Genomic DNA, 12,042 nt, shown 5'->3' on the forward strand with positions numbered 1-12,042 from the left:
CCCAAGTTACCTGGGATAGGCTCCAGTTCATGACCCTAATGAAAACAAAATGAAGGGAATAATGAAGTTAAATTAAATATTGCGATTCTCTCAAAAAATGTGAGCTGAACAGTAAAGAATTAAATGAATTGAGGACTAATTTTGGAATTGTGCTTCACATGCAGTACATAATGTATACTGTTTGAATATACTTCAGCAATGGTGCTGCTTTTTAGGCCTAACAGTATATTTGTACAGTTTCTAAGGATATGAATACACAGTTATTGTGGACACATAATGTAGATGCCCAGATTTTTGTCTCAGCATTGACACAATGAATGTATAATGCAGTGGCAGGCCGTCAAATGTGTTACCTGGGCCTTCAGTGGGTACTTGCCCAACCTAATCCGCCTCTTTAATACCACCGCTATTACATTGCAATTATAGAAACCATCAATGCACAACAGCACGCAGCTGTGCCATGTGCAGTACAACATCTGGGGCGATTGAAAATCAATATCTCATAAGATGACAAAAAATAAATAAATAATTGAAATAAAATACATCATGCTCAAGAGAGATGCTGATCATTAAATTATTAAGTTAAATTATTAGTATGATTATTAAATGTATTAAAACTGTATATCCATATCGCTACAGATGTGTTTTGCTTGTCAAACTTAGCTTACTCGAACCAACAAATCAGAGGACTGAAAAGCTGACAGGCGAATTCAAAATCGGATTGGTTAAAGAAACAGGTCTACATACATGGAAGCAGTACAGTTAAGATGAAGACAAAAGACTATTGGGATTTGGGATAGGTTTTTAATAGGGTTGTCAAAACTGAGTGCGTTAATTTTGTGTTAGATTAAATTTTCTTTAACGCCATAATTTTTTTTAACGCACGTTTAATTCCCCTGTCTTGGAAAGCCTGTACTGGGGGAATTCCAGTCGCAACGCAGCAGACACGTCCACCTCAAAATCGAGCAGTAATAAAATGAATAATAATGCATATAGTTTTGGAGACTGGGGTCAAGTTGTATTTAACAATTTTTTAAATGTGCAGAATTTCACAAGTTACTTCATGTTAAAGATTAGATAGCTCTTAATATGAAAAGAAAAATGCACTGAGTTGTCACCAACGTCTTACAAATGCATTTATGCCATCTAGTGGCAGAAAATGACCTCAACAAAAAACAATATCACCCTCATTTTTCTTTATAGAAAATCCCATATTATAATTGTAACTCAATTTTATGAATTATTATGAAATCAATGGCGAAAAGATGCAGCCATATTTCTATTAGTTAAAAAAAAAATCTACATTTATGTTAACAAAAATATGAAAACTTAGAAAAAATATCTTATTGTACATTTAGAACAGATACAACATTTGTGATTAATAGTGCATTAACGATTGAAGTCATGCGATTAGTTACAATTTAAAAAAAAAAATCATCGCCTGACACCCCTAGTTTTTAAATTAAGGTTGGTGCTTCTGAAAATGTTCAGTAAAGAAGTCCTTGCTGTCCCTGACAACTCAAGTCTGTTTAGCACCAATTTCACGTCAGATATTCACCATAAACTGTGCTTCACAACATATGCAACACAACGAATAGCCTACTATACACCTGCACAACAACTTGATTCCTTGCTGGTACAACGTGCCCCTCGTTTTCTGTGGAAACCAAAGACTTTCTTGCATTTTCCTGTGGTGTCGTGTGGTGGTTGGCCGCCTCTCTGTCGCAGGGTCTCTGTTTCTCACTCACTCTCACTCTCTATTTTGGTGCTGCCTCGCGCTGCCAAGCCCCTGACGTCATGCTCCACTGTTAATGATTAGCATGTGGAAACTGCCTGCGCTAGCTTGTCAGCATCAAGGCACCCAAATATAGCCGGAACAAGACTGTGCATGCCTTCAAAATTAAAGTCGTCATCTCTCGAAGAAATCAAAGCAACTTATCAGTAGTAAAACCTGCAATTCTGTTATTGCTGATAGGATGTTTTCCTTCACACCTCTTCACAATATCCTTGAGACTAACGCTGAGGAGTCCATATGTGATTATGATTAAACTATAATTAAGGTGTGTACACATATCCAACAATGCTATTATCCATCCCTTTCTTTCTGAAACCTAACATTAGCATATCCAAATTTAAATATGTTCTGATTAAGTGGTGCTTACATGACAGTATACTGTCTCATGTGTAGCTGTCATAATCAGCCAACATGAAGATTTTATTTTATTTTTAAATAATGAAACTCTGAGGTCTTATTATAAGCGGCCAAACTTTAATGTCTCTATGAATTATGCCTCCTTCAGTTTATTAAGTTTAAGTTTGTTTTTTGATGCATTGGTGAATGATTTTGGCATATCTTACATATTAGTTTGCCAACTACCGTGTGAAATAAGTGCACTGAAAAATAAAATCTGTGTTTCATTCATTATGATGAGGTTAGCAATTTCAAGGAAATGAATCATGCTGTGAATGTCCACCATTTGCACCTTGTCAGAAAGCTCACATATTTTGCTGTTTGCATGAACATTTTCTGTTTGCAGCTAATAAGGGAAAAAAAAACTAATGTGGGGGCTTGACCAATTAAAAGTTTGCATTTCTAACAGCACAACATTTGTTTTATACAATGAATGTGGAGTTCAATGGAAAATCTCACATTTTTGGGAGTGAAATCATGAATTGTCAAGTCACCATATGGTGATAACTGATTGACTCTTATTTCAAGTATTGCATTACTGTTGTGCCAAAGTATTGGTGACAAATTAGATCATGAAATAACTCAAACTCACACTATTTCAAAACAAGTCATATAGCAACAAATGATTGTCTTATTTTGAAATCGGAAAGCAGATGTTGCACGGCATATTGCATTCAAACGGCTGCGGCACATAGAGCAGGCGCAGGCCGACCTGGAGGGAGAGACGGAGGAAAAGTTAGTCAAGATGGCAAAACCCACTGATCCGGAGTGAAGGGGCGCCGCTCCCCCAAAAGATTGCGTCTGTCGCTCGTCCTGAGACAAAGCCAACGATGCAAACAGTACAACAAGGTAATTTTATTCAAGTTTATTCTCGTCTTTACGGACCACAGTCGTCTCTTATTTTCCGACTGGATTGCCATCCAATGTCTGCTTTAGTTTAGTTTTTAATGCCTTCGCTGGACGATTTACTATACCAAAGATCTGATTTATAGTTTTATCAAACCTGAAGTCGCAGTTAAGTGAGAACACGGTTGCTACCTGTTGACGCAGCAGGCGTTTGTGAATCAGATCCTGAGTATTCGCGACTTTGCCATGTAGGATACAATTGATAACCCACAAATACTTTAAGACGAATTCGTTTAGGAAATGTGGGGGGACTCCATGTGTACGTTTTCTTTAATTAAGCGAAGACTTCTTGCATTTAGGTATTCATCGGCTACACACAGGCACAGACACACACACACACACGCTCACACACCCTCCCTCGGTGGTCACTCCTTGTGTGCTGATGAAGCAAAGTGACAGGTTTAGAAAGCGGCTACAAGCCTGTGGGCAGCGTCAGCTCCTCGCTCGAGCTCCTCAAAACGCCGCCAATTTTCAGCCTTCACACAAGCCAAAGTACATGTTTATAAGACAAGGCCGTCATTTAAAATAAGGCAGCGGAAGTTACTCCAGCCCCTACCCGCGCGCACGTACACGCACGCGCACAGCCCCCCTGCCTGCGTTTCGTCGCTAAACCGACCGGCGTCCTTCCTGTGGGTCATTCCGGGATGCAGCGCCGGGAGTAGCCGACAGACTGCTGTATTTTTAGGAATGGGTGGATACCAGAAGCGAAAATAATTTATTTTTGTCCCGGCAATGAATACCACGAGCTTAAACGCATGGGCGACGGCGAGGAGGCGACCTATAAATGCCCCTTTACAGCAGCTCTGTTCCAAAGTGTGCATGGCTGAAGCAACAGGGGACGCATTTTTATGGGAAGGGCAGGACTCATATGATAAGACTGTGACTTAACCATTCTCTTTTAACACCTTCCTACAGGGGTTCCTTTAAGAATATGCCAGTGATGCAGATGCTGATGTGACATATTGGCAGGTGGAAAGCTGACTCATCAAATATCAATTCCTTGGGTGAGTAAATAGCTGAGGGCAAGTTATATCAGAGGATCACCTGCATCCTCACTAGAGGCCAACTCTCCTCCTGAAGGAATACTTTGTGGATCAACACACGTTGGCACCAACAAGACTACCGTCTTGCTGCTGCCAGAGCTAAGAATGGCCTCCGGTAGCTTCAGCTGAATCCTTCCAACACTCCAAGATCCCAAGAACCTTCCTCAGCTTTACCCAGAACGTCGGTGGAAAGTTTAGGGAAGAGTCCCTCCTCTTTCAACCGCCCCTCCCAAACCAAAGCTGCTTTGGGAACCCCGGCAGAACCGCTGTCACCCCACCCACCCAGCCTGCCGCCCTTCTCCCAGACCATGATGTTTCGCGATCAGGTGGGCATACTGGCCAGCTGGTTCAAAGGGTGGAATGAGTGTGAGCAGACAGTGGCTCTGCTGTCTTTGCTGAAGAGGGTGAGCCGGACCCAGGCCCGTTTCCTGCAGCTCTGCCTGGAGCATTCCCTTGCAGACTGCACAGAACTGCAAGTTCTGGAGGCGGATGCCAACAATCCAGGTAGGTCAGCCAGCTTCTCAGAAAACAAAACAAAACAAACCGTTGCTTGTTCCAGTCTTTTTTTCCCTCACAATATGCTTAATAAGAGTGTAACTGTCAATGACAACAATACAGTTGCACCTTGTTTTGTCAGATAAAGACAATAAATCGTTAGATGCTTTCATACGAGCATGTTATAGTTCGGTTGAATTATTGTCATGCTCTTCATGTGGATTGTTTTGGCATTCATAGTATACGACCACTGGTGTGTTTTAATCACAATGTTCAGTTGGCATATGGGTCAGTTGCAACAAATGGCTATCAGCAGGTATCTGATGAAAAAAGTTTTGATTTCCATCACTTTATTCAAAAACAGGACATTATTTCAAATGCACAGTGCAGAAAATTCACAAACATAAATTAATTATGATTCAGTTCAGAAAATGGGCAAAAATGTTGATCATTGTTATCCAAAGTAAAAGCAGATGTTTGCAAACGCCTTTTTTGATTCAATACAAAGATAATTAGTCTGCTTTCATGGAGGACTCCAAAAATCTGAAAATATTTACTGCTGAAAGACGGAAATTCCAAGGACTTGGATCATTTTAAATTAAACAAGGTCTCTACTATGAATGGATTATCAAAATATATTGTTGATTATTGATTGATAATCGTTCAGTGGTCGATTAATTGATTAATCATGCACCTCTAATATAGATTAGGGTTTTTAATCTTTGACTGTCTCGCAATTCAATTTGATTCTGATTTTTGGGTCTGAGATTCGATTCAGAATCAATTTTCGATTCAAAATTGTATTAGTTTTAAATATATTAGATTGACAATGATTTCTGCTTCAATCTATATCTATAATCTCTCTTCTTTTTCGTTTCTTTTTATAAACGTATTTGTTTTGAATTGTAAGTAAAGTGCATTTTTCCACAAAAACAGCACGTGGACCACAACTGCTACTCTATGTAGATAACTAATTAACTATTCTGCCCTCCCAGAGCAGAGTGAGTTTGGCAGATAGCAAACAGTCCCTCAAAAAGAGTCAAGCGTTGCTGGTTTCAAGCCGTTTATTACACTCCAGTTGATTTTAACTGTAAAACTAAACACACTTATGAAGAGAATTACACTCAATGCACACTTAAATGAAAACGCATTTGGTTTAGCTTGTTTCCCGAACGTAGCTAGCTCAAGGCTAATGCACAATGGAAAACGCCATTGATTTGCTAATGCTAATTAGCGCGCTACTCGCAGCACTTCTACCACTCAAAAGAAAGGCTATTCATACAAAAAGCTGCAGGAATGTATACAAAGAAGCATTACTCACAGGATATGCTCTTCCTACGCTGCAAAAAACCCAACTTGTATTGACATGACTTGATCGTAATTTTTTTCTTCTACTCTCTAATGTGGCTTCTGGCTACGAGAGTGTATCTGAATGCGTGGAACCACGCTGCCCCTAAGTGACCAAATTGTGTACAACATGAACAGTGCTCCCACTCAAGGCACACAGAAGCAAAGGCAATACACTATAAAACGAATAAATCAAATAGATTTGTGGGCATTCTGTAATCTGAGTCGTTGTAAACAAGAATTGCGGTTCTTATGAGAACCTTTTATTTTTTTTCCCCACCCCTAATATACATGTACATTAAACATGACCAAATGAGCATTGAGGGAGTGAAAAAGTGTTGTTTTGCCTTCTCAAAACTTTCAATGAGAAATGTACATTCCTAGATGACCACAATCTATACCATCATATATTCTCTGTTTATGATGAGTATGTGTACTTGTACCATGAAACTGTTAAATGTCAGCAGCACTATCCTATGATTGAGTTACTTTTTCAAAGGTCACAAATAAGTATAAGTATATGCACAGGGTTCACCTGATAGCATCCTATTAATGTAAAAGAAGTTGGAAAGAATTTTGTGTTTCCACTTGTTTAATTTAGTTGTCGTCCACATACGTCTGCCAGTGTGCCACATGGCCCTCACTGTCAGTTAAATCATTAAATAAATAAAAGAAAGGCCCTCCTGGGAAGATCTGGCTAAGTTTTGTTGCACCAGACTGCAGCGTGCCCATGGAAACAAACCCTGGCAACTTGCGTGTCTCATGAAAAACTGAAGTGTTACTGCTACTAAATTGGAGAGCTGGTGTCGTACCTATGGCAACATCTGCGCTACACATCTGCTGATTCACACAGTGTTTTCATAGAAAGCAGGCATTACTTGGGTGACATAACATGATCATGTCCCTGGAGTGTGGTCCACAGAGAAATGTAAAGCAAATGTATTTACCGGTAATGAACGGCATGGAGAGAAACACGGACAAGAGCCACTCTTAAGTATACATGAATCTGAATGTCCTTTTCTGCAAAACGTTTATGTTGTCAATGGAAAAAATAGCTTTCTGAGATTGACAACACTGGTTTGTTGGAAATGGCACACATGAAAATGCTAGTGAAGTTGACTTTTTACTCCAGCTGTGGTATTTGTGGACTGATCCATATGATTCTTATGTCCGTGGTTACGGAGACACTTGTTACTCAGTTGGTTTTTATCAGGAACAGAGGTCAACTGGTTCTAAGTAACATGCATGATAGGAGGTCTATCAATTGAGCACAATATTTTGTCACAGTTGCAAAAAAAATAGGTTCATCCATTCTTTTCCTTTGGCTATATCACAAGTGGAGAAAAGTAAGTGTCTGATTCACACACAAGTCATTAGGAGTAACTGGCAGTTTGGCGTCTCGCTTAAGGATGCTTCGTCAGGACTGGATGTTGGGGATGGACCGCAGGGCGTCAGGATCAATTGGTAGTTTAGTATCTTGCTCAAGAATGCCTCATCAGGACTGAGGGGAAACATTGAGTTGAATCGAGCAATACCACCACATCATTTAAGAAATATTTCTTACAACAGCAAGTCACTAGAATGGTCCCAATGGACTGTGCTGCTTGTGGTGTCTTTGGTTCAGTTGAATCAGCAAAATATGTGGTAATCAGTAGGTTGTTGTAGTCATTGAGAGAATCTTATTTTAGAATTAATGCCTATTTGGTTTGGAGGGTTATGTGGGCCCTCTGGTATGTTGTAGTCACTAGTTTGACTTTTGTTGTGGGCTGATATAATATTTTACTGATTAATTGCATGTCAGTGTGGTTTTCTTCACTAAGGCCAAACCTATTGGCAGCTCCCTGGCATACTATCCAAATTTGAAAAAATAAATCTACATATTCATTAAGTCAATGGTTCTGTAACTGGAGTTTGGGGGCTTCCAGGGGTCAGTGTGTCATAGCTTAGAGGTCCGCAAAACTGTTTGCAATATATTATATAACATTACAATTGCATACAGAACGTACATATGAGAATTTATACGGGAATTAATTAAACAAATCAACCAATTAAACAACCTACTTGCCTTTGATATGATTGTGACAGATGACTTAAATCTTGCATCCCTGCATGAATGTCCCTTTAAAAAAGAGAAATAATTAAGGCATCTTTTTAAAAAATAGAATAAAAGGCTTAATAGAGCAGGAATAAGGGTTTTTAACCCTACTTGTCAAACTATGACTTTCTTACCTTGTTAAATTTTGACTTCACAATATCATGTTATAACTTAATATTGGGGAAAACAAGATTACAACTTTAAAAGGAACTCCAACTGTAATGAAAAGTGTACTCTATAATATTATTTCTGTGATTGTTACTAACATAACTATGAGATTTATTTTTCAAAAATCATTTTCAGTTTAATACATTTTGTAGAAACATTATTTGGACGCACACCGCCATTGTTATTTACGTCGCAACACATTTAGTGCATAGTGACGTAGAAAGGGCCGGCGGCTGGCTCTCTGCCGAGGAATGTGAAACTCTAATAAAAAAAGCAAGGTAAGCCTCCGTCGTGTTCCTAAAGGGACGATCACAACTTTTGAATGCGTATGGTGAATGACGAGAGCACTGCGTGGGGGAGGGTGACTCTCCCGATTGCATGTTGTTTCTTTAGGAACGTTACGAGACTTACCTTGCTTTCTTTATAGGCATTTCACATCGCTCGGCAGAGAGCCTGCCGCCATTCTATGTCACTACGCACTGAATGACGTAAATAACAATGACAGCGTACGTCCAAATAAAGTTTATCCAAAATGTTTTAAACTGGAAATGATTTTTGAAAAATTTATCTCATATTTATATTAGTAACAACCAAATAAATAATATAGATCAAACTTGTCATTACAGTCGGGGTTCCTTTTAATAGTTTACGACGCAAATACTGTACAAACAAACTAATTATTATTATAATTATTTATTAATTAATTAATTAATTAATTAAAAGTCACTGTTTGATGAAAGTCCTATAACGACTCTTTATGATACTGGCTTTTTCACATTAGTACATTCTTTGCTCTCTTGCATGTACTGTTAAAGTATCCAAAATACCAAATACTTCCAGAATAAAGCGAGATTATATGTTTAATGTAATTCAAGCCACCATGAGGCTGAGTTCAGTGCGAGCCCTGCATGACAGTCATATGTTGGGCTGATGGAAGACAAATGTGACACACCCAAAGCTGGAGGTCACAATAAAAAGAGCAGACTTTGGACTGAGATGTGAATCACTTGATGTGATGAAGGCTCTTAGAATTTTCTTTATAAAAAATCATTTGGTAAAAGTCATGGAGCGTATTTTCTAAAAAGCTCTCTAGCAACATTTATTTGTGGCCAATTCTAGCTGTGTTAAGTTTGTAGGGTTAATGATGCACACCCAAAAAGTAAAGAGAAATAAATATAACAATAAAAAAATAAAAATAAGAGTGGGAACAGACTTAGGAACAAGAAGGCGCCATTTTTCCAAAATAAAATTGTTGGCAGATGACAAGCATGTAAATGAAATAGATTTTTTTTTTTGTGCTTTTTCCACGGGCCAGTACCAAATGATTGCCTGGTCTGGTACCGGACCCTTGCATTAGGTTACTAAATGGAGCCCTTTAACCTACACTGCCAACTTTCCCACAACCTTTGCTATGTAGTACACGGATACAATCTGTTCATTCATTTGGCAGTTTTGGAGTCAAAGTTTTTGCTCAAACATTCTGCTCTGCTCTCAAGCACAGCTACAGTAGCTGGCAACCAGTATCAGTATTTCTATATGCATACTGGGATTATCTCGACAAAGTGCTCAAAGAGATAAATAATGCTTTATCCTGGTATAGAAATTCTTGCTCACCAGGTAAGGGTTAAACTGCAGCTGGAAGTCTTGAGCTGAGTGGAAAAGCGCAACTATTTGGAAAGCAGTGTACAAATGAATGGAATCCTCAGTGGCCTATTTCTGAGCAACTGAGAAGCTTCCTTGTTTCGTGAACCACAGATTGTTATAACTGGTAGATATTCCACACATCAGCTTTGTTTCATTTCATTACAGTGCACAAATGCATGTGTCACTTAACATTTCAGTACAGGTCTGAATTTTTAAAGGTTTACGCATAAGGACAAAGTTGTGACTGCAATTCCATTAATGAAGGCCTCAGAAAAAAAAACTTGAAACTGAAAACAAATTTTTGCAAAATTCATATTGGCAAGCCACAAAGCTTCTGGGAAAATGTCCTCTGGACAGATGGTAGTTTTTTGGAGCAGACATAATCGGCTCTACGTTTACAGGCGCACCGTTGAAGCATACAAAGAAAAGAAGACTTTGAAACCTGGAGGAGGCACATTTATGTTCTGGAGATGCTTTGCTACATCAGGCACAGTCTTGAATCTGTGCAGGTTATAATGAAACTGAAAATAACAACCCAGTGCTCAACTTGCAAACATCACATGAGCAAAATGGCCACTTCCTGAGATGGATTTAAAATGGGTGAATTTTCCATCTTAATTTATATTCCACGAACATAATATTAATCAGAATACTATCTCTAGACTGGTGTTAGTTCATGGAACATATTGTAAAAGGGGCTATTGTTAATTTGAGCTGTCTTCCATCACAAAATGGTTACTGTACAATGTTGGGGATACTGTCTAGGAATGTGGGCAGGTCTGAAGGCTGTAGACTCAAGGGCTCAGCAAGAGTGTGACTGTTGAGTTCCAGAATTAAGGTGGGGAAATACATAGTGGAAAAGAAAAGCTGATTCCGCCTTCAGTTGAGTTTGTCTCCAGAGGTATGCTGCAGTGTCAAAGGCAGGAGAGTGAAAGGCAGAGTAGGTGGGGCAAAGAAGGGGAAAGAAGACGTCAGTACTAATGCCCTTCTTAGCTTGATTTTTGTTTTTTTTAACTGAAGGCAAGATCTTCAATATTTGCATATGTAGTATTTAAAATGTTAGTTTCTTCCATTTCAGTATTCAAGATTGGAGAATCAGAATTGATCTTGCATGTGGTGATTGCTGATTGTGGGAATGCTGAAAAGCATTCTCACATATGTTGTTTGGATTCTTTATTATTTCAGGCACATTTTATTCTCCGCACTTTTTTGCCATTTAACAACTCCCACATAATATTCCCGATTTACACCGTTCAAAACTTGCTTCAAAAATTCACGCCTTCCTGTGAATATGTTGTTTCAAAGACGCTTTACAATGTAATGGATACATTATTCATGCACATTCACACTGTGGTGGCACCAAGCTACTAGGGCAGGCTGACGGAAGTGTGGCTGCCAGACAGCCCCTCCGACCACCACCAAACATTCGCACCTTCCATACACAAGTGTGAGTAGCACTGAAGGCTATGTGTGTGAAGTGCCTTGCCCAAGGACACAACGACACATGACTTGGGGAGAACAGGGATCGAACAACCGACTTTCTGGTTACTGATTGACCGTCTCTACACCCTGAGCCACGGCCACCACAGTATTTGCACAATTTAACATTAAATATCAACTTTTCCCCATTCATTTTCAATGGGACAGACATTGAAGTCCCACTTTCCACGCCCACTTCCATACATACAGCGGATCATCATTGCCAGGTGCTAGGTGGCACAGTTGGGAAAGTGCATTGTCCAGTAACCAGGCGGTTGCAGGTTTGAATCCCACCTCCGACTGTACATTGCAAGTATATGTGGCGGCCGTGGCTAAGGGTGTAGAGACGGTCATTTAGTAACCAGAAGGTCGGATGTTCGATCCCCGCTCTCCCCAAGTCATGTGTCGTCGTGTCCTTGGGCAAGACACTTCACACGCATTGCCTCCATTGCGACTAACACTGCTGTCTGAAAGGTGCGAATGTTTGGTGGTGGTCCGATGAGCCGTAGGTGCACACTGGCAGCCACGCTTCTGTCAGCCTGCCCCAGGGCAGCTGAGGCTATTTGAGTAGTTTACCGCCACCACAGTGTGAATGTGTGAGTGCATGAATAATGTATCCACTGTAGCGTGTCTAGGAAAGCGCTATATAAATCTGATGCATTATGATTATTATT

The 12,042-nt window shown here is 39.6% G+C and overlaps 1 protein-coding gene across 2 annotated transcripts in view; it reads left to right on the forward strand.

Annotated features, from left to right (window-relative positions):
- The first annotated feature begins 2,892 nt into the window (after window positions 1-2,892).
- The window catches only part of samd4a (sterile alpha motif domain containing 4A), a 52,871-nt gene continuing 43,721 nt past the window's right edge, over window positions 2,893-12,042 (forward strand). Inside the window, exons 1-3 of one of the 2 annotated variants that reach the window (XM_086072336.1) lie at window positions 2,893-3,040; window positions 4,013-4,101; window positions 4,178-4,644. In XM_086072336.1, the coding sequence (XP_085928462.1) occupies window positions 4,449-4,644 (196 nt within the window). In that variant the 5' untranslated portion in view covers window positions 2,893-3,040; window positions 4,013-4,101; window positions 4,178-4,448. Of the gene's footprint in view, window positions 3,041-4,012; window positions 4,645-12,042 lie in introns of both variants that reach the window. The other variant, XM_086072337.1, reaches the window with a different exon arrangement.

The sequence above is a fragment of the Leptonotus elevatus genome, chromosome 3 (genome assembly GCF_054856555.1).
Source record: "Leptonotus elevatus isolate MCC_2025b chromosome 3, RoL_Lele_1.0, whole genome shotgun sequence".
Taxonomy (NCBI): Eukaryota; Metazoa; Chordata; class Actinopteri; order Syngnathiformes; family Syngnathidae; genus Leptonotus; species Leptonotus elevatus.